The 23,040-nt window shown below is 42.4% G+C and overlaps 3 protein-coding genes across 3 annotated transcripts; all 3 read left to right on the top strand.

The window, feature by feature from the left end:
• Positions 1-1,519: 1,519 nt before the first annotated feature.
• LOC117960670 (fascin-like) lies at positions 1,520-8,251 on the top strand. Its single transcript, XM_034898740.1, has 5 exons — positions 1,520-2,468; positions 4,261-4,417; positions 4,584-4,705; positions 5,007-5,177; positions 6,799-8,251. Exons 1-5 carry the CDS (start codon positions 1,634-1,636, stop codon positions 7,002-7,004), a joined length of 1,491 nt encoding a protein of 496 aa, XP_034754631.1. The 5' UTR covers positions 1,520-1,633; the 3' UTR covers positions 7,005-8,251.
• A 3,477-nt stretch (positions 8,252-11,728) lies between these two features.
• rasd3 (RASD family member 3) lies at positions 11,729-12,867 on the top strand. The gene has a single exon (XM_034894775.1). The coding sequence runs from the start codon at positions 11,778-11,780 to the stop codon at positions 12,411-12,413; it is 636 nt and encodes a 211-aa protein (XP_034750666.1). The 5' UTR covers positions 11,729-11,777; the 3' UTR covers positions 12,414-12,867.
• A 3,765-nt stretch (positions 12,868-16,632) lies between these two features.
• plk1 (polo-like kinase 1 (Drosophila)) lies at positions 16,633-22,383 on the top strand. The gene is made up of 11 exons (XM_034899912.1): positions 16,633-17,380; positions 17,796-17,964; positions 18,286-18,430; positions 19,083-19,176; positions 19,285-19,510; positions 19,628-19,670; positions 19,961-20,058; positions 20,174-20,251; positions 20,895-21,049; positions 21,153-21,335; positions 21,745-22,383. The coding sequence occupies exons 1-11, from the start codon at positions 17,018-17,020 to the stop codon at positions 21,937-21,939; spliced, it is 1,749 nt and encodes a 582-aa protein (XP_034755803.1). The 5' UTR covers positions 16,633-17,017; the 3' UTR covers positions 21,940-22,383.
• Positions 22,384-23,040: the final 657 nt, after the last annotated feature.

Here is a 23,040-nt window from a genome sequence, read left to right as displayed (position 1 = left end):
CAAACTGTTGGACACAAAGCTGGAAGCACCATGTTAATTAAAACATCACATGATGTAGCATTACAGCAAAATGCCCCTTAACTGTAACGGGGAGGTCTCGTCCAAACCAGGAAGAAAAAAATAGCCACAGACCAAAAGTACACAAAAGTCAAAGCAATGGTTGAAGTTTACTCAAGTACTGTACTTTTTATGTTTTTGAACTAGCCTATGTGTACTTTGCTTTCCTATTTCCATTTTATGCTTCTTTATACAGAAGGAAAATGGGGTACTTTTAACTCCCCCGCGTGTATCTGACAGCTTAAATTACCTTTCAGATTAAAATTGTACATAAAAAACAGATTTGGTAACTTTATACAATACATTGTTAAATGTATTGTCCTGTACCTTTTTTGAATGCAGGACTTTTACATGTATCATAGTTAGGCCTATATATATATTTGAGTATTTTTTTGTCTAGTTTTGGTACATAGGCAGAGTAAAGTATTTCAATTACTTCTTCCACCACACAGTAAAAGTGAACATATCTGGTCACATACGCTATAGAGCATCGTGTTCTCAATGTTTACCTCATGTCTTCATAACCCAGCTCACACACGCAGCCCTGAAGACAAACACTGTTCTGTCAGTGGGTGAATGGCTCTATCCATGTGGAACTGAGGGTGAGCAGATCTCAATTAGAGGGAGGGAAAGTAGGGGGAAACATAGGCTATTAGTAATAGTAATAGTTTGGATGATACTGATTAGGCTGTGGTAGGCCTACGTGTATACATATTCAGATCCGTTACTTAAGTAAAAGTACAAATACCATACTGTAGAAACACTTAGAAGTCCTACATTGATGTTGTAGGATACTTAAGTAAAAGTATCACCAGGGAAATGTACTTTAAGTATTAAAAGTAAAAGTACTCAATGCAGAAAAATCTTCCTATTTTAGCTGAAAACGATGCAAACAGTTCTGTGTTTAATGGTCTGATCGTTTCAGCTGGACTTTTTGGCCTTTAGATTGTTGGGTAGTAACTTTAGACTAACTAAAGCTGTCAGATGAATGTATTGGAGTATAAAGTACAATATTTTTCTCTGAACTGTAGTAGAGTAGAAGTAGAAAGTGGCATGAAAAGTTGGCCTAACTCAAAATTGTAGCCTACTTCAGAACAGTACTTGGGTAAACGTAGGCGGCTTAGTTACCACTGCTAGTTGCACCACTGCCAAAATTGCAGTCATCTGTCTCCAGTCTGTCTCCATACTCTGCCTGTATCTGGGGTGCTTAGCCCACTGTTAGAAGGAAAGGAAATACTCCCACTCGTGCAGCTTCAGCGAGGCAGTCAGAGGACACTCATCATCATCAGTCAGCAGATCAGCTCTCTCTCTCTCCCTCCCCCTCTCTGTCTCTGTCCCTCCCTCTGACACCCCCACACTCCCTCTCCCCCTGTCTGCCCGTGACTTCAGACAAGGGGACACCCATCGTCATCAGTCAGCAGAGTCTCTCTCTCTCTCTCTCCTTCTCTGTCTCTGTCCCTCCCTCTGACACCCCCACAGTCCCTCTCTCCCTCTTTCCCTCTCTCCCTCTCTCTGGCTGCCCATCTCTTTAAACAAGAGCATCTCTTTTCTTTGCTCCACTTGAAACAAGGCAACCATGTCCTCAAACGGCGCCGACGGGGACCTGCTACAAATCCCTCTGGGGCTCATCAACAGCGAGGGGAAGTATCTGACTGCGGAGACCTTCGGCTTCAAAATCAACGCTTCGGCCAGCAGCCTGAAGAAGAAGCAGACCTGGACCCTGGAGCAGAGCGGGGAGGACGGCAGCGCCGTGTTCCTCCGCTCCCACCTGGGCCGCTACCTCGCCACGGACAAAGACGGCAACGTTACCGCGGACAGCGAGACGCGCGGCAGCCGGGACTGCCGCTTCGTCATCACCGCGCACGAGGACGGGCGGTGGTCTCTGCAGTCCGAGCCCTATGGCCGGTACCTCTGCGGCAGCGAGGATCGAATCACCTGCTTTGCGCAAACTGCCACACCGGCAGAAAGATGGAGCGTGCACCTGGCTGTGCACCCGCAGGTCAACCTGTACAGCTTTGCGCGCAAACGCTTCGCTCACCTGAGCGCGCACGGAGAGCGGCAGGAGGTGTCAATCGACCGGGATGTCCCATGGGGCGTGGACTCGCTTGTGACACTGGTCTACCGGGACCAGCGCTACCACCTCGAGACTTCTGACAACCGCTTCCTCCGCAATGACGGCAGCCTGTCCACAAAAACGGACAAGGACACCGGCTACATGCTGGAGTTCCGCTCCGGAAAAGTGGCATTCCGCGACTGCAATGGCCGCTACCTGGCACCCGCGGGCCCAACCGGCACAATGAAGTCTGGGAAAAGCACCCGGGTTGGGAAGGATGAGCTGTTTGGCCTAGAGCGCAGCCACGCGCAGGTCGTGCTGACTGCGGGCAACGAGAGAAACGTCTCCACAAGGCAAGGTGAGGCTCTGCAGACACACAGAGCCAGAAAGAAGAAACACGTTTTACTGTAGAGATGAAGTCACTGCATGGCTGGGCACACACCAGATGCAGCTGTTGCATTTTGTCTTCGACAGAGAGAGCACAAGAGAATTAGAGACTCCTGTTACTTCATTTTCCTCATACCATGTGTTTTTCATTATCATGCTCTCACTTTCTCTCTCTCTCTCTTCACCCAGTCTCCCCTTCTTCTTCCTTCTCTCCTTGTTGGCCAGCCTCTACATTTTTCTGCAGTAATTCTACCCCTGCATTGTGGCTGCTTCAGTCTACAGTTATCCATCTGTCTTTATCTCGGAATAGACATGGAATAAAGACAGAAAACAAGGAGGTGTTTTGTTTAGAGACAAAAGGGAAAAATGGAGGAGAGGCAGAGAAAACAGAGGAAGGTGTGACTCAGTCAGTCCTGAATGTGGATCCATATGCCACATGGAACCTCTTTGTCTTGTTGCCACTCAGTCTCACTAATGTGCTCTAATCTGACTCTGACTGATCACTGACATCAGTTTATCCACATGCAGTCACTATCAGAGCTGCAAAGATTATCAAATTAATCGCCAACTAATTTGATTATTCATCAAGTGGTTTGAGTGATGTTTTAGGAGGAAAAACAATCTAAATTCTCAGATTCCAGCTTCTAAAATGTAAATATGTTGTGGTTTCTTCACTCCTCTATGACAGTAAACTAAATATCTTTGAGTTGTGGACAGACCAAGACATTTGAAGACGTCATCTCAGGATTTAGGAATCACTGATCAACATGTTTTGCATTTTCTGACAATTTATAGGCCGAACAACTAATCAGTTGATTTTGTTGTTAGTTTTTGTTTTTTGTGTTTTTGTTTGTGTGGGTGGTTGTGCGCGTGCGTGTTCGTGCGTGTGTGTGTACCAGGAGCGATGGATTGCAGAAGAAGAAAGATAGTCATGTTTGAATGAGGTCATTGTAGGGCAGTGACTTGTGACCATTGAAGTAGGTAGTAGACATTATTTTTTAAAGGTCCCATGCCATGGTGCTCTTTGGATGGTTTTATATAGACCTTAAAGGTCCCCTTATACTGTATCTGAAGTCTTTTTCCCGAAATTCAGTCTTGGTGCAGAATTACAGCCACTAGAGCCAGTCCTACAATGAGCTTTCTTTAGGACGTTCCATTTCTGAGTCTTTAGCTTTTGGGTAGGAGAGAGGGTGGGGCAAGGTGCAGGGTGGGGGGGGACCTTGACCAACGAACATTTGCTTGTTCGAAAGCCATGATGTCTCTCTCTTTCTCATGGGTGGGCCAAATTCTCTGGACAACCTTTGCTTCTGTATCTGTAGTCCAATGACGCCTAATGGGACCATATGCTCAGTGTGGGCCTGCACAGACATTTTGTTGACCCTTTGTCTCTTAATCAAGAGCATGCACTTTTTTTCTGAGATCTAGCCTTTACATAACTGACAAGTCTCAGACTGAGACTCAGTCCCAGTTATGTTTTGAGACAGGGCATCAGTTGGTCTCAAGAACAGTAGAAGTGTTAACTGCATGGCGAAGAGGAGATGTTAATTTGTTTGTATCACGTATTAGACCAGAATGCAGTCAGAAGACATTTTTGGCATTGGCACTGATAATTGATTGAAAAGCTTGCTTTTTTGCTCTTCAGTTATCAGTTCCACCATCACTCCCACATCCCCTGCCTGGGTGTCATGTTACAACATATCTGTGTGGCCACACATTTAACCATATCATATAAAATCTGACAAGAAACGGCTCCACATTTCTAGGCATGGACCTGTCAGCCAATCAGGATGAGGAAGGGGACCAGGAAGTCTTCCAGTTGGAGATGAGCCGTGAGGACAGGAAGTGTGCCTTCAGAACCGCTGCTGGAAAATACTGGACCCTGACCGCATCTGGGGGCCTGCAGTGCACTGCCTCCACCAAGTAACGACACACACACACACACACACACACACACACACACACACACACACAATCTGCACCTGGTTCAATATCACACACTTTAGTTCACACCTACACATCCCTCAAAGTGTACTCATTAAGTTTGATAATGTGTGTGTGTGTATGTGTGTGTGTGTGTGTGTGACAGGTCAGCCAACAGTTACTTTGAACTGGAGTGGCGTGACGGTCGTGTGTGTGTGCGTGCAGCTAACAACAAATATGTGATCGCTAAGAGGAACGGGCAGCTAGCTGCTACTGTTGACAGCGCAGGTCAGTGACGTTTCTGATGTTTCTGAACTGCTCGCCATAATGTAACAAAGTATTAGTAGTAGTACATGTACCTTTTTGAGTGCATTGAACATTTAATATTACTTTAAGTTACGTAAAAATATTTCAAAAGGATTCTGTATTTCAATTCTTCTCAGCTAGGGTATCGTAGCGCTCTCTCCATCCCTAATGAGGAGAATCAAATCAGGGACTCTGTTTCTGAAAGAACCTTACAAGTAGCTTCAAGATGCTTTTGAGAAACAAGGCCCAGATCTGTTTGACACAACGCAGCCTGTCTCTTTAGGGGAAGCTGAACAGTTCCTGATGAAGCTGATCAACCGTCCAATCATCGTCCTTCGCGGGGAGCACGGTTTCATCGGGGCTCGTAAAGCTGGAATGGGGACCCTGGACTCCAACCGCGCATCATACGACGTTTTCCAGATGGAGTTCCACAACGGAGCTTACTCCCTTAAAGGTGACGTTTATAAACGTTTATAGCATGTTTAACCTATTGACTACAAGTATACCTTCACATGACTGCTGGACATAAATCCCAATAAGTGTGGAAACCCTGGTAGAAAAATATAAATGCAGCATATTGATGGCAGACGTTATTGATTGTAGAAAGTAACTGTCTACCAGCTAATAGCTATTTGCAGCAGTCTGTTGATGCTGGACAGGTTGTGTACCTGTGTACCTTTTCGCTAAAAACAAATCTGCCCACTGCATCTGGAAACCACAATAGAGCAGCGAGCTTGAACTAAAAGTTGTGGGTTGTAAAACCAAAACAAATGGCAAAAAGACGCTAAATTACTTCGTAGTTGAGAGGAACCTCGGAGTTGGGTGATAAACGTGTGACTCTCATAGCACACACAGTGCTTTGATCCATTGCTAATACAAACAAAAAGTATTAGTGCAACTTATAATAATGTGTGGAAAGTGTATATGAATACAGGACAGTTGGTTCAATCCCACCAAAAACTTGAATCGTCTAAGTTTTGCTCATCAGCATGGAGATCTGTCACTGCGTCTTTTCTTTCAAACCAATGGGGGGGTCAAAAAAACTAAAAGTGGCCAAGAGCTACTCCCATCCCTTAAATTTATTACACACATAAACTGAGTGAAGCTACTGTATGTCCGCGTGTGAAATTGCAATACCCAAATCTTTACTTCACATCAAGGTTCATGACTACGTTACAGTTTATATGGCCCACATAGTTAGCTACATCACTGAAAATATTCCCATCAGGGTCCAAGAAAACATTACCACTTTATATTTATATGGCCCACGAAGTTAGCTACCTCACTTTAAATAAAGACTTAATTTTGTGTCTCAGCTTGTCAACCTATTGGCAAACTACTGGAAACCTCTCAAGCTACTTGTTGGAGAACCCTGGTCTAAGATGATCAAATCCTACACGTAGTGACTTAGATTCATGTACTGTATTTTCCAACATTTAATATCACATCAGCACAGTATTATATTCTCGCATGTTTTCCATTACAGTGAGCAAGTAGGCTCACTGTTTCATTTATTACTTCTTATATTTGTGGGAAATTCAAGACATGTGAAACTTGACAATTGTATGAAGCCTTTTTTAATGCAAGAAACTGTTTCAGATTTACATCACCCTATTTGCTCTTGTCTCAGTGGGCTCACCACAGCCCTGTTTAACTATACTGTGATGCAGAGAAAGAAAGTCAACAGTTAAAACAGCTGATGGGAATTGTGTTATGGCTATATGGCTAAACAACCACCTGTCATTTGAAATCTCTTATCATTTCAACCATCACACCCACTTATGGCTGAACAATGGATCCTCTCCATGATGATATGGTGATATCACCATGTAAATAACAAGCAAAATTAGGCATGTAATATTTAAATGAAAATTAGGAGAACGTTTTTTTCCGCATCACCTAAATACTACATGCAGTGTTTTTTTGCCTCCAACGTCACCTTCCAGGCAGCTAACCCTGACCTTAACCCTAAACATAAACATTGCCGCGCTGCCTGGAAGGAGATGTTGAGGCCAAAAAACATCAAACACTGTGTGTGTGAGTCAGCTTTTATTAAGTGTGTATTGTTTTTCAAGACCCTCAGGGGAAGTATTGGTGTGTTGGAGACGACACAGCGGTAGGGTGCAGCAGCTCCACACCTGTCCAGTTTCTGTTTGCGTTCTGTGACCTCAACAAGATGGCCATCCGTGCTCTGGGGGGGAAGTACCTTAAAGGTGACCATGCTGGAGGACTAAAGGCCAGCGCCGACTCCCTGGACAGCGCCACCCGCTGGGAATACTGAGAAAGCACAGCCGGACTTCTCCACTATCTGACACAGTGCTTCAAACTATTAATAGTGTGCTATGTGCGTGCGTGCGTGTGTAATTGTGAATTTGTCTGTGTGTGTTATTGTGTATTTGCCTGGATGGATGGATGCATGATGGAAATTTAGGCTGATTAACTGGAAGTCACGGCACCAAAGCACTACAAGTGTTTTCTTTTGTATTCTTTTCCTTCTTTGTCATTATCTCTTCCTACTGGGCTTTTTACTGGAGATTTGGATGTGCGATGACTTGTTTAATGAATGAATCATAGTCGGGCTGCACATTATTTGTTTCACTTCCAGTCACATTTACACAAGCTTTACCTGATGAATGTCTGAACACTACTTTTATTAGTTGTGCCTATCTGTGGTAACTACTAGTGTAAACAAACTACAATATCTAACCTTCTCCTGTTAAATGTCCTGCTGGCTTTGTTGCGCTGCTTTCATCTCCTGCTGCCTTTCAAACTATAAAGCACATAAATCAGATAAAGGAATGTTACTGATTTACATGTTTTGCTGTAAATAAGGCTTTCTTTGTCAGTGAATACACATATTACATAGTAATCATGGAAACGTTGCAGTGAGGGTGTAAAGAAATAAATAAATGGGATGTGGCATGCAGATCTAACATGGTCTTTGCCTATATGCTACTTGCTGCACTTCTCTAGAATTCCTTTCTCACTCTGAGATGTGCAGGCAGACAATATGTATATAGACAGATGCATCATCAGAACGTAGTGTGTAGTCAAAGGTTCCCCATATAACCCACTCTTCTGATAAGTGTAAGGCTCTTTAATTACACTTCAGGAGGAAACAAATGAAAGGAGCTTTGAGATTCCCTCATCTACTAAAGAAGCCTTATTAGTTAGAACGACCATCCTCTGAGTTGAAAGGAATGAAAGGGGCGGTGGGTATAAAACTAGTTACTGCTGCACACTCAAATTCACATAAGTACATACAAATATGCAGTCATAAATATATTAATTCCAAATATGACTCAAAATCTGCACAATAATGTCCAACTGCAAGAACTTAAAAGCACATGTTTGTCACAAAGAAATGTCTGTCTTAGATTGGGTGCTGCTGCCAGTGTGTAACACAATGAAAGAGTCTCTCTGGCTATTATTGTGGCTGTGCCTTCCATAGAGCATTTCAGTCTTTTTCATGTTCTTACATTTGAGCTGAATGGAGTAAAAAATAAAGTTTTCCCTCTTAAGAGTGAACCTTCTCCTTTGATTTATTTCATTTGATAATCATAGTTATTCCACAGACCTCGTCAAGAGTTTTCATTGGATCTACTTTCTTATAAAGAAGTAGTCTCTAAGATGTTAACAGTATATCATTTGTTTTAGCTAGCTTCACGGGTCTAGCAATGGCTATGTCAGTAAGATGGTCAACATGGTACATTACTTGCTATACTTGCTAAACATCAAGATGTCAACATTGACATTGTGAGCATGTTAGCATGCTGACGTTAGCATTCAACTCAGCAGCGTCACAGAGCAGCTAACGTGACTGTCAACCAACTCATGTTTGTAATTTGGTTGAATGGAATCTTCAAAGCCAAGAAAACAGAGGTGCAATTGTTGCTGGCCTTAGCTAGCTGGAGTCAAAAGTGAAAGTACTCAAATCACAGATTATTATTATTTAAAGGCTAACTTTGGTGATATTTGATACATATTAAACAAAATGAAAATACCCAAACCAATGATGAATTGATCCTTTTAAGTATGTCTGTGTATCTAAAGCTCCTTAGAGATCGCTTGCTCCATAATTTCAGCCACACTGTTGCACTGGGTGTCATGTTTCTTTAATGACTTTTCACAGATAATCTAATGTAGCAATCATCTTTTTCTGATAAGAAATCCCATTCACATCCTTTCTGCAGAATTCTGTTGTGTGTGGGAGAAGGAAGAAAGAGCCTGCATCATCTCCTCTTGAGATTTCACTGAGCTAAAACTGTCCAAGAGAAAGGAAGGCGAGGGTAGAGGGAGATAACCTACTCCACTTTCTCCGTTCTTCTGCACAGGGAACTCAGCTCTCCTCCTTAATAAGAAAACACACAGTCATTCTACTGCCGGCCAAACTTCACATGTGTGTTCTTATACAGACAGAAGAAACAAGAACAGACCAACAAGCATATGCCACTCTACACTGCGAGATCTATGCTTGTTGCCATGGTAACAGTTAATGGCAGGGATTGGGTTTGAGGAGGATGAATATTTTTGAGATGTAGCAGACATACATCAGATCAATAACCCTAATAAACCTTGTTATACTTATAGTCAATTACTACAGATATAGTTTCTAAAGCCACTTCAGAACCTGAGTGAGTGTATAATAAAAATCTCAGGATAAGCAACCTCAAGATAAGCACATGTGATGGTCCCTAAACGAATTGGAGCTTCTCACACTAATGCAATTATACTCTCATTCCCCTTTCAGTCAGTCTGTGTTTGTGTGCTGTAATATGTAAGAGAAACACACGGCAGGGTCTGGAGAACTATGTCTGCCAGAAACAGCTGATATAGCACCTGAGTGGAAGAAGGATGGGAGAATAAGCAGAGGGGAAGGAATAAAAGTTAAAGATGAAAAGAAAAAAGAGAAGATGTGCAGCTAAAAGGCTATGGCTCACCATGAGATTTCGATTGTGTCTTTCCTCCATTAATGCATACGAGAGGATAGTCCTGAGTGACAGTCAAGTCTAGACAAATAGCTTTTTCAATCTCTGCCTGGTAAAACTGTTCATGAGGCAGAAGAATATTGTTGGCTGTGAGAAAACCATGTATGAATCTCCAAAATGTAGTACTTTTGTGTTTTTTAGATAAAAAAACTAATACGACACTAAATTTGTAGTTTCTCTTGTAGTTTTCCATAGTTTGTGAGTGTAACAGTAATTTTCCAGTGTGTACATAACTTTGCACCTGTCTCAACCTGACCTACAGGTAATGTGCTAAAGAGTCTCCTGGTGCCATCTAGTGTTGATGAAGTTCAGATGGTTTTAATTTCACTAAGTGCACTTTGTGGCCAAATGTACGTGGACACCACTATTTCTCAGTTTAAGGGACATCTTATGGACATAACACAAAATTTTTGCAACTTTGTCTGGTGACTTGCGTCTTCTGTTTCAACATTGCAAAGCCAGGGAAATGAAGAACTTGTTTTATCCGTTTGTTGTGGAATAACTTCCTCACTGACCTGCACAGAGTCCTGGCATCCCCCCCCCCCACATCCAACACGTTTGGGATGAACTTGAACGCCAACTGTGGGCAGCGCTGTATATCGCCCGACATCATTGGTCCACATCAGGAATGCTTTTGTGGTTATAGGAGCAAATCCTTGCAGCCAGGTTCCAAAATGTTGTGGAAAGCCTGAAACCGGACAAGTGGAAGCTGTTATAGCATTTGATTAATTCCCATTTTGGAATAAGATATTCAACGATCACATGTAGAGTATAATGCTAAGGTGTCCCCATACTTCTGGCCTTGTTTTGTACATGTGATATTTTATCAACACTCCTGACAGTATTGTTGAGAATTCACCTGCAGAGAAACAGATGCGTGTGACATGTGGTTGCTTTGCAAAAGAAAGCCAGAAATGCTGCAATTCATGTATTCTGCATTCAATTCTCATCCAGTGAAAACTGTGGCTGGGGTTAGCTGGTCCAAATGTTGGTTCTATTTCAGTCTTATATTCTTCCTTATATTAAACAGGAAGTACTGACCTTCTTCAAGGGCAGCGATAAGAAACAAAACAAACTAATGAACGAACCCAAATGCACACACACGCGTTGACAAATTATCACAGTATCTGTTTACCCCTCAAATAGCCACGTCCAGTCAGACAGCCTGAGTCAGCAAGAGACGAATAGGGAGGGTTTTGTTCTGTATGTGATAATAATGATTCGCTTCAGGAGAAAAGAATGAGGAGGTTATCTACAACCATATTGATGATGGTTCTTCATAATCACACTATTGCTACCCATCTGTTGTGCTAGCAATCTGTTTGACTTTACCTCACCACTATGTGCTTCTCAAGAAAGGAAAAGTCCACTCAGGCGGTAATCATCAGGCAAATAATTTACTTTTATTTCTGAGTGATTAGAAATGCACACCAAAACTACACTAACACTATACTCAAACGTATCTCCAGTGTTTTACTAACAGGAAGCAGTATGTGTGTGTGTGTATGTGTGTGTGTGTGTGTGTGTGTGTGTGTGTGTGTGTGTGTGTGTGTGTGTGTGTGTGTGTGTGTGTGTGTGTGTGTGTTTTTAGAGAAACCTTTTATACCTAGTGTTACAGTAATATGACTACACAGGTTGGACTACACATGGCTGCATCTTGGTTGTGTGTGCATGTCTTTATGACTGCCAGACTTCAGGCTGTAATTTCTTAGGAACACAATAACAAAACCATTTGGTGATAGTGGACCATGAAGCGCTTATCCAACAAGGGAAATGATTTCCAAGATTCTAAGGAAGCTGAAGGCTAGTGGTGGTTCATAGACGCTGTAAACAAGAGCATCTTGTGTGAGTCTGTCTTATACGATTGTTGACATACCAGGAAAAAGTCATTAAATTCAATTGTTTCCATGCTGCAAAATGTCAGAGTGCGTCAAGGTCTTCCAGCCTGTATCCTTCTTTACAGGGGGGGTTATGGGTGGAGAGCAGCAGTGGTCACCCTATAAATACCCAGCAGCTGCATCAGCGGAGGACTCACCTAGTAGCCTGCCTGTCAAACACATCAGATCATGTCTCTGTCGGGCCGTCCCAACACGGTCCGGTTGGTGTTCCTAGGTGCCGCGGGGGTCGGTAAGAGCGCGCTCATCCGCCGTTTCCTTCACGACAGCTTCGTGCACAAGTACACGCGCACAGTCGAGGAGCTTCACGTGCTGGAGTACGAGCCTGCTGGGTCTGGGAAGATACGCCTGGAGATCTTGGACACCAGCGGTAGCTACTCCTTCCCGGCCATGCGGGAGCTCAGCATCCGACACAGCGACGCATTCGCGCTGGTGTACGCAGTGGACGACCCCGGGTCCCTCGAGGAGGTGAAGCGGCTCCGCGACGAGATTCTGCGGCTACGGGGCGGCAAGAGCGCGCCCATCACCGTGGTCGGTAGCAAGGCAGACCTGAAAGACACCGAGGGTCGCGTGCTGCTGGCGGCAGATGTTATGGCCACAGTGGAGAATGAGTGGGACGCCGACTTCGTGGAGGCGTCCGCGCGCACCGGTGGGAACACGGTCGGAGTGTTTCGCGCGCTGCTGCAACAGGTGAACCTGCCGCACCGACTGAGCCCTGCGGTGTGGAGGCGCAGAGACACTTTGCCCAGTCCAGCAGTTAAGAAGCGACCACCACTGAAGAAGAACAATAGCTGTGTCCTGTCATAAGAACATTTCCTCCGGACAGTGATGGACTCTGCAGCTGGACTGCTCGTGCTAAGGTGTTGCTGGTCATCACAGTCTGCGCTAGGGGTCTGTCCACAGGTGCAAAGTTGGAAGGCAGGTCCAATATGAACTATAATGATTATTGTGGAAGTTTCTGTGTTTTTGAGAGTGAAACAAAAATAAGAGAGATGAGAACTGAAACCAAGTTTGGCCTTGGTATTTTATATAAAACTGCAGGTATAGGAATAACAATTTCACACAGCACAGCAGCACAATGTGGAAAAGTCATCAATAAGGTAGAAGAAAAACCTGGCTTAAGATGCACCCCTGTGTTAACATGACTCAGCATTTCTGATAGACACTCTAAACACATGGGACAGTCTGGTGCCACCCTACTTCTTCCCCCCTGCACCCATCCAGCCCGAGGTTACCAATCCTGTTTATCTCAACTGCCAAGGAGTGAAAGAATGTGCAGGGAGAGATAGTTCACGGTGACCTTATACCTTATCTAGTCCTGTACAGAAAAAGTCACAGAAAAAATACAAGCATGTGAGACACAACCATAAAAAGATTCAAAAACAGAAGATCATTATTAGAATGTAATTTTGATGATTATGATTTACGAGAACCCTGATATGGGATGCACTTTACATGTGTTAAAATATTCACATTTTGTGCACATATCTAATGTGAATAAAATATTTGTTGTGATTTTTGTCTACTGTTTTTGCATTCTCAATCCACCTCAATCTTTGAACTACACCTAAACGGAGTTGACTTTGTCCAATGAAAGTAGGCCTATTAGCAGCAAAATGTAGCCTATAAGTTTTAAAAGTAAAAGTGGTTATTATGCAAAACGACAGATATCAGTGTGACATTGCCTATTTATTTGGATTATCAACATGTTCACCTTGGCCTACTGTATTTGCTGCTTTTTATATTGTAGCTGGTTAAATTAAAGCCAATTTTAACTGCTTTATATAATGTGTAGCATGGCATCAAATTTGTAGTATTCACTTTAAATCAGCCTACTGGCAAATGTAGTGTACAAGTAGTGCTTCAGAGATGTAGTGGAGTAGCATAATAGAAATATTCAAGTAGTACAAGTACCTTAAGTACTGTACTTAAGTACAGCACCACTCTTTGCCAGAATCCTTGTGATTTTGTCCCTTTTGAAAGACATAAAATAAATCCTATTCCCCCTTTACACATTGGCCTGTCTTGAAGGACGTATGTCAACATTCAACTTTGATTTCATAGGCTACACATAAATACATAACATTTAGTCAAATACCTTTACCACTCCACATGAAGGACAGACAGAGTGTTTTTCTGATTTCAGAGATGTCCTTGGTAATGAGGAAGTTGTTAAGATCTAAGCAAAACACACAAGAATTCATCCCTACTGTAGGATTTGGGGTATAAAAGGTAGATGTATTGCTGTAAAATAACACGACACTGCAGATAGGTTACTGAGGATATGCTTTAAAATCTGCAAAGAAATCCTCTTTTATTTTTTTTGTTTTATTAGAAAGCACATTTTTAAATTGTGGGTAATGAGATAAATCTTCACAGGCTGATCTTTTTCTTTCTTATTCTTTCTTCATCATTGTCGTGATGAAGAGCATCCGCTGCTATTGTTCACATCAGCGGATGCATTGAGGAAATATTTAGATCAGTCAGTTTGCATGAAGCCACATCGTGCTGTTTTGGATGCAAAACACACACAAACACACACACACACACACCTTCAAGTGGACCAAAGTGGTTAAAAAATCCCACGAATCTCATGGTCATTTTATTCATCTCTCTTCATCCACTTGTCCTCTTCCTATTATTATCTAGGCTACTGAAAAAACATCAAAAGGAAGAAGATATTAATAGAGCTGTTAATGAAAGAGAACACACTAGAGCTGTTTTGGTTTAAAACATGAAATCATTTTTTTTTTTGCGTAAGATGTTGGTGCAGGATTACACATTTAAAATATATTGTTTGAGTGCAACCATATCTTTCACCCAATGTAGTGATGTAAATGAAAGAATAAGTCTGGTACTGTATAAGTGCTGTAGTAAAGACATAAAATAAAATAAAAAAAGTTTGCCATTTGCAGAGGTTCATAACACAAGCATGGGGAGTTTTTGCAGTTTTCTCGATCACTTATATAAAGAAATTAGGGAAACAGGAACATTATTTTTGAAAAGCACATAAAGGTCACACGTTAAGTAAAACAAAATGAACAAATAAAATAGAAAATAAAATATATTTTAAATAAAATATGTACAGTGGATGATATTGACTCAGCACGTTTCAGAAGGAATGGAAACGTGCTGAGTCAATATCTGATAGGAAGGAAAGACCGATATCTCTGCTTGACGCAGCGCAGGTGCAGCAGCTTGTCACCAAAGGAGCTGATTGGTGCCTTCGTAGAGTCCTGCATAGGGTGGGATGAGTTCTCCATCATGGAGGATCATTTAGATAGATAGATAGATAGATAGATAGATAGATAGATAGATAGATAGATAGATAGATAGATAGATAGATAGATGGATAGATAGATAGATAGATAGATAGATAGATAGATAGATAGATAGATAGCTCAGATCTGGAGTTGTTCCCCGGGAGATGTAAATGGTTGCCCACTGCTCCCTTGGGTGATGGGTTAAATGCAGAGAAGTAATTTCTCTGTATGTGTCTGTGACAATAAAGTACCTTTACTTTTAACTTACCAGTGTCTGAAAACAGACCCGGCCTTCCTAATCAGCCTGCCAGGTCTTTTTATCTGCCACAGCAATGCCCATGCACCGGCACACCACTCCATAGAAAATGGTGGATGCAACCACAGAGTCATAAAAGGGCCCTCAGTAGAGGCCCCTGCACCGCAAAGAACCAGTCTCCTCAGCAGATAGACAGTCTGCTGTGACCTAGGTAATAACGCTGCGACAATGATGATTTTCAGTTGCAAAATGAGTAGTAGTAGCAATGTGCTACTGAAAGTAATGATGGTAATTGAAGTAGAAATAAAACACCCACAAATCATAGTAATCCCAGTGCCTAAATAGATATCTTAGATAGGAGTAGGGGCAGTACCCTTCTGTGGGTATAACCATGCATCCTTCACATGTAGTTTATGAAATGATGCTGCTTACTGACAAAAAACAAGTCAGTACCTAAACCTCATATTTGATATGTTGACGTTGATGTTAAAACCAGTGGTTGTGAAAGAAGTAGGCTATATTTTGTTTAAGTTAAATTACCTAAACACCTGGCACAATGTAAAGTAGGCCATTCAAATCCCAGTATAAGCCCTGTATTTAAATGTTCAAAATAAGTAAAAGTACAGCTCAGCTAAATGTAGCCTTCTTCTCAAACATGAAGCTGTAGTGGCAGATTGAGACTGGCCGTGATATATGATTACATGTTGGGCGATTTGTTTGGATCAAAAGATCACACTGGTGTGATGTACAGTAAGAAACCTTTTTAATGTTGCAGTTTGTTGAGGTCCATTATGTAACTACTCTATATAGCCATATTGCTTTTGGGTAGATTGACATTTTATAAACTCATGATGTGATACTGTATGATACTATACAGTATATAAAATTATAATCTGACAAGTAACTTGCATTTAACTGTCAAATAAATGAGTAAAAACACAATAATTCCAAAATATAGCAACACCATAGGGAGTAACCAAAGGGAGTAACCTAAAGTAATAGCATGTAATGGAAATAGTATAGTAGTATATAGTATACCTAACATTGTACTGAAGTGTAGCACTTGACCAAATTTACTTAGTTGCAGTCCACCATTGGTAACAAGTAAGCCAAATAGCACAGGCCTATAGCTTGCTTTCCCTTTTGATTAGCCAACACATTGTAATAAAATGTTTTACTTAAGTCAAATGTTAAATGTGGACGTTTTTATAATAGCAACATTGAAGAACTTGGTTTTAGTTGAGTAAATAATTCAACTACATTTTCTCTTTAAACATTTAATTACCACGTAAACCCACGACATTGATTTGTGCTCGAAAACAGTTTTTAAATCCCGTTCCGACTACATTTCCCGTCACTACTCTGTTTTCAGAAACAATGAGTGACCAGCAACCGACATTCACCCAATCACATCGCAGAACATGGCTTTCTCGTTAAGTGATTGGCTATTTTTGCACTGCTCTTCCCACGATGCTTTGCTGCACCGCCTTAGAATTCAAATCGGGCGGACCAATCAGAGAGCGCCATAACGACCGAGGCAGCATTTTAAATTTCTACTAGAGACTGTTGTCAAAAGGCAGGACGGAGCAACGCTGCAGCCACCGAGGGACTAGCCTGGCGATTAGTTTCATGTCTGCCTCAGGTTTTTTTTTTATCGTGAGATTCGCATGCAGTACATTTTTATCGTTAAATCAAATGTTTAAATAACGTTCGCGTTCAAAGGTGGTTAGCGTTAGTTTTGATTTGAATTAACAAGTGTATGGCAGCAAGCTAGCTTCCACGGCTAAACTAACGTCGGTTAAGGTAGGGTTAACAATAGTTTGACCCTTGCAGAAATTATCGCTACCTCGACTGCTGAAGAGTTTTAAAAGTTTCTTTTAACGAGCACAAAAATGAGTGCAGGTATCGCGAAGCCGGCGAATCCGTCGGCACATGTCGACCCAAAATCCGCTCCTCTTAAAGAAATCCCAGACATTCTGGTAGACCCACGCAACACGAGAAAATACGCGAGGGGAAGGTTCCTCGGAAAAGGTGGTTTCGCAAAATGCTACGAAATTACAGATATGGAGACGAAACAGGTTTTCGCTGGAAAAATCGTGCCCAAGTCTCTGATTCTGAAGCAGCACCAGAGGGAGAAGATGACCTCCGAAATCGCCATTCACAAGAGCCTCGACCACGCGAACGTCGTGGGTTTCCACGGGTTTTTCGAAGACGATGACTTTGTCTTTGTTGTTCTGGAAATCTGCAGGAGAAGGGTGAGTGTCATGGGAAAATGCATGCTTTCTATAGTGAACACACTTCTCCGGGCCAACGGTCATCACGGCGGTCTCTTCCGTTGTCTTGACGTTACCAGTCCAAGTGGAGTCATCTTAAATTGCAAAAAAAGCCAAAGGAGTTTTGAACTGGTCGGTTAAAGTCATTAAACGTAACGTTTAACCAGTCAGTACATGAAAACCCTTTATCATTGCCGAGCTTTACCCCTTTTTTTGTGTGCTGCCATTGTCACTTCCCAAATGTTTGCTTTGAATTGGCGTTAATTGTCCATTCAACACTCTTCCTTAACGCTTCTTAGTGGCCATTTCAAATCTGTCAGTAAGACGACGAGTTAAACTTGGTCTTAATTGTTTTGTTAGTTTTATTGGCCTAATCCTTTATCATTTTCCATTTCAGTCCTTGTTGGAGCTGCACAAGCGTCGTAAGGCAGTGACTGAGCCAGAAGCTCGTTACTACATGACCCAACTGCTCAAGGGTGTCCAGTACCTGCACAACAACAGAGTCATCCACAGAGACCTGAAACTGGGCAACATCTTCCTCAACGATGACATGGAACTTAAGATAGGTAATATGCGCCGATTTGACTCCAGTCCGCTTGCCATACCTGAGAATGGTAAAACATACCAGTAACATTTATCAAGACTCTCAAACAAACCTGTTGGTCCAGTAATAAATGTTTAGGGCCTAGCTCTCACGGGATTATGTCATACTTCCTGGATGAGTGGTTTTCAGTAATTGGTGGGGAGAATACCCAAGAATCAAAATGCACAAATGTTTGTAAAAAGGGAAAATGGAACATTAAAAACGTATGTCCTCGATGTTCACACATAAAAAACATTTATATACTTTGCTGATTTATATAAAGCTCGTCTTGTCACTTTTCTAGGGGACTTTGGTTTGGCCACTAAGATCGAGTTTGATGGCGAGAGGAAGAAGACCTTGTGTGGGACGCCCAACTACATTGCACCGGAAGTGCTTTGTAAGAAAGGCCACAGCTACGAAGTGGACGTCTGGTCACTAGGGTGCATATTGTAAGTCTGAGCACACAAAGCGCACCTGGGAGATGCGCTACTGTTTTTACAGTTTTCTTCTATCTATAAATGCTAACTGACACTATAAATCCAGTTGAGTTGCATTACTGGCCTTCTGTAACTCATTTGAGGTACAGTGGTCCTTGACTAGGGCTGGTTATCGTTCAAAATGTTTAGGATACGGTGACTTGGATACCTGTTTTAAACGATTCCCTTTCTCCCAACACCAATTTTATAAAAATCCATTTTAGTAAAGAAATTAGAACATTACACATGAAGGTAGAACTCTTTATTTTTCAGCTCCTAGTATCTCAGTCATCTCTGTTCATAATGTTTTTTCCTGCATGTCTTTCTAATGTGTAGCGTTAGACGGCCAATCACAAGCCTTGTTGGATATTGGTAGAAGCATGATTATTGGCTCCATGATTCTGAGATTTACACCTTGGGTATTAAATGACGAGGCATCTTTCCATCCTTAAAACTTTAACGCCACTTTGATCAGTGCCCTGAACTATTGAATTTGGTATCCAGTCGGGTTCTTGAGAAAGCTACAACCAGCTATACCACAGGCCAAGTGTTGGACACACACTGCACTACTTTGACATGATTCAGCATAGTTGGATCAATGTCCTCCATGTTTTTATTCTCTCAGGTACACTTTGTTGGTGGGTAAGCCCCCATTTGAGACCTCCTGTCTGAAGGAGACCTACAACCGCATTAAGAAGAACAACTACACCATCCCCTGGGTAAGCCTGCCTCATGTAGCACACAATGTTCCTTCACAATCTTGTGTGTTTAGCTTTTTTTTTTTATTCATGTTGAATTTCATAATCTTAATTTACAACACTCTGCAGCACATCAACCCGTTGGCGTCGGCGCTCATTAAGCGCATGCTGCACGCCGATCCCGCCCAACGGCCTACCATCGCTGAGCTACAACTGGACGAGTACTTCACATCTGGCTACATCCCCGTGCGTCTGCCCACAACTTGTCTCACTGTGCCCCCCCGGTTCTCCATTGCCCCTACCACAGCTATGGAGCTCAACCAGAGGCGCCCGCTGACTGCTATCAACAACAAAGGTAACGGTCCTAGCAGTTAGACTTGACTACTTCTTACTAAAGAAGCCTCCTGTCTACCGTTCTGAAATGGTTTGGCTGCTCAGGATGTAGTGGTAATGGCTTTGTTTCTCTTTCCAGGAGGGACCGAGAAGGGGGACATGAAGGACGAGCCTGGGCAAAGGTGATTAGGACAGATGTTTGGACAATGTTTAAGATGGAAGTAGGGGTGCTTGATTATGTAAAAAAATTATTAAAACCCCTTAACTGATGATAATATATCAAAAATGTAATGGTAAAAATATTTTGTGAAACTACCAAATGTCAACCCAACTATATCGTTATTGTATTGGGTCAAAAGTGTGTATGGATGTGTGTATATATTTTTGTATTGCCTAGCCCCAGATAGTAGTGCTTACAACGTATTTTAATCCTTTTGTGTAATTACTGTTGCTACTTGTGTCTTCTGCGCAGGGAGCCTGAGCCATCAGAAAACAATCTGAAAGACCTGCTGCAGCAGCTCAACAGCATCATTGCTGCCAAGCCCTCTGAGAAGGCGGTCATCTGCCAAGGTGAGAGCAGCCTTTAGTTTAGTCGACAAATCCTTTTTCGTATCAGTGTTGCACATTTTGGATCATCTTTACCCGTGTCATTGTAAACATATCTTTTTCTAATTTGTTTTTGTAGAAGAGGCAGAAGATCCTGCGTGTATTCCCATCTTCTGGATCAGCAAATGGGTAGACTACTCGGACAAATATGGACTCGGTAAGCACTGGACTGTGATCCCTCGTCCATCTGCCAGCTCGCCCTTCACTTTTTGATCCTTATGTCCGATTGAACAATTTTTGTTCTTATGGACGTTACAAAAACGTACCTGCCTATTTGTTTCCTGTCAAATGTCCATTACAGACCTTCACACACAGGGTTTCCACAGGGTCTAAAATTTCAAAATTATACACCTTAAAAAGTCAAATCTAGAGGCCCTGGAATGGTGAATGCTCACCCACTGAAACGGCGTACAGGGATTTGAGCCATTGTTAAGATTGAGTTTCAGCCGGGCTTTTCCTATGATAAGCCAAAAATGTCTGATCTAGTGAGGCAGCATGTCCTAATCCCGAGGCCCTGAGGCCGACACACCAGAAGGGAATGCAGCCATCCGTGTTATTGATCACACGTGTGCGTGTCCTGATGTGAAATGTCAAACTGCGCCATTTTAAGAAAGGTTCCTCACTAAAGTGAATGGCTAAGTCCAAAGTGTGTGTTTTAAGGTAGGCAAACAGCGGTGGTCTTACGTAGGTTGTCCAGAGCGCTGGCAAGTTTAATTTAAAGCCGTTCAAATTCTTGAAAAAAGCAAATGTAATTTTAGTTTTTCTTTTCTTTTTTTAAGAGTTTTAAATGTGTATTTCAGGTTACCAGCTGTGTGACAACAGCGTGGGTGTGCTGTTCAACGACTACACGCGGCTGATCATGTACGCGGACGGAGACAGTCTGCAGTACATTGACAAGGCGGCCACTGAATCCTACCTCAGCGTGCGCTCCTACCCTACTACCCTCAACAAGAAGGTGCTTTCTTACTCCGTCTTTCCACTCACTTTTCTTAAACGCCACATCCCACTCGATGATCATCATGTGGATTCTTATGCAATTGTTCCCCCCCCCATTCTAGATAACATTGCTGAAATACTTCCGCAACTACATGAGCGAGCACCTGCTGAAGGCCGGCGCCAACATGGCTCGGCGGGATGGGGATGAGCTGGCGCGGCTGCCCTACCTCTCCCTCTGGTTCAGAACGAAGAGCGCCATCGTCCTGCACCTCACCAACGGCACCGTTCAGATCAACTTCTTCCAGGTTAGACGCACGCCCCCTCTTCTCTAGGGCTCGGTATCCATGTCAATGCTTTTTAGGCACTGGTAGGAGTATCGAAAAAAAGAATGCAGGGTCATTCAATGCCTAACTTCAATACCCAAGGAATAAATCTCATCCGCGTCGGTGAGCCAATGAGCACGCCGCATGCTTCTACCAAGAGCTAATAATGCATGTTATGCACAATGGGGCTTACGTAGTATGAGCTATGTATTTTTTATAAAATTGGCATTGAAAATTATTAAGTTACCGCTTTCGAAGTCAATTTTTTGTGTGATACCCAGCCCTAATCTTCTCCCACCAGTTTTTTTTTTAATACATACAAAAGGCGTACATTAGCTGTGGAACTGTGCCCACCCATTCTGAACCTGTTTCCATTGTCTCCCCTCGACAGGACCACACCAAGCTGATCCTGTGTCCGCTGATGGGCGCCGTGACCTATATCGACGAGAAGCGAGAGTTCCGCACGTACAAGCTGTCTCTGCTGGAGGAGTTCGGCTGCAGTAAGGAGCTGGCCAGCCGCATCCGCTACGCCAAGCTCATGGTGGAGAAACTGCTGGACAGCAAGCCTTCCACCGCCGCAACTTAGACCACTTAGCACCACACCTTCAATCTCCGTCTGTCTTTCATCACCGCCTCACTGCGTCCTATCTGCCAGGTGCTCGGAGGACGGAACAGACACTTAAATTATCCTGAGTTTTCAAGTTTGCATTTTTATCCTTTTTTTTGTTTGTTTTCATGCTGTTAACAGAAACTGTTATTTAACTTTCTTGATGAAGCTTAATCTTGACGAACACGTTCCTGCCGACATAAGGTTAAGATGGCTGCCAACGAGTTGACCCTGTACGTTTTTAAATGAGACTAGGAGGAAAAAGATGCAAGTCGAGTGTTCAAATCCTCTTGAAGTTGAAACTTTCTTCCCAGATTGCGTTCTGCTTCGTTTGTTTGTTCATGTATCAGGCGAGCTTTTAAACTTAACGCTGAGTGGACAAATATGTGGTGGCGATTGAGACAGACTGGCTGTGTGGATGGGGGGGGAAACTTCTCTGGTCTGCTTCTCTATTGTCTGTCTTTATTCTATGTAGAGAAATGGACCATGTTTATACGTCTTCATCATGCACATTCTTCTTATTGCTCTTTTTTTATAAATGTATTTTAGATGTCTTGTCTTTTTCAACAGGAAGTGCAAGCTTGTACATACTGCTGAATATTCATACTTGATGTAAAGATGGTTTAATTTTACCCAAGTTTAAATAAAGACTAATCTTGACAAATTTAAGTGTTTTGTTTTGCCCACATTTGCTGTTCAATATTTTATCAGTTATCTGACACAAGACATTTGAGATGTTGGTTCTTGACCAAAAAAGTCCATTTGGAAAAAGGTACATTTGATCTAAAGCAGCTATGCAAATGTGGTAAAAGGTCATCTCTTCAGTGTAAAAGATTATTTATAAACAATTTGTCTCAAGATTCTTTTTTCTTGATATAAGCAAGTGTTAAAAGCTAGGAAAGTAAAACATATCTGCATGGATATCAAGCAGTAAAACCAAGAACGGGTTGGTTTCCTTCAAACACTAGTGTTGCACAAAGAAAATGGCCATTTTAAAAGGAGAAGTGTTTTGATCTCTGGCTTCTCCATAACTTTTCTGTGTACTTGAGAAATCTTTTCTTTTGCCCTTTATACTGTATG

This window comes from Etheostoma cragini, chromosome 2, assembly GCF_013103735.1.
Source record: "Etheostoma cragini isolate CJK2018 chromosome 2, CSU_Ecrag_1.0, whole genome shotgun sequence".
NCBI classification, from domain to species: domain Eukaryota; kingdom Metazoa; phylum Chordata; class Actinopteri; order Perciformes; family Percidae; genus Etheostoma; species Etheostoma cragini.
This window is presented reverse-complemented; position numbering and strand designations above follow the sequence as displayed.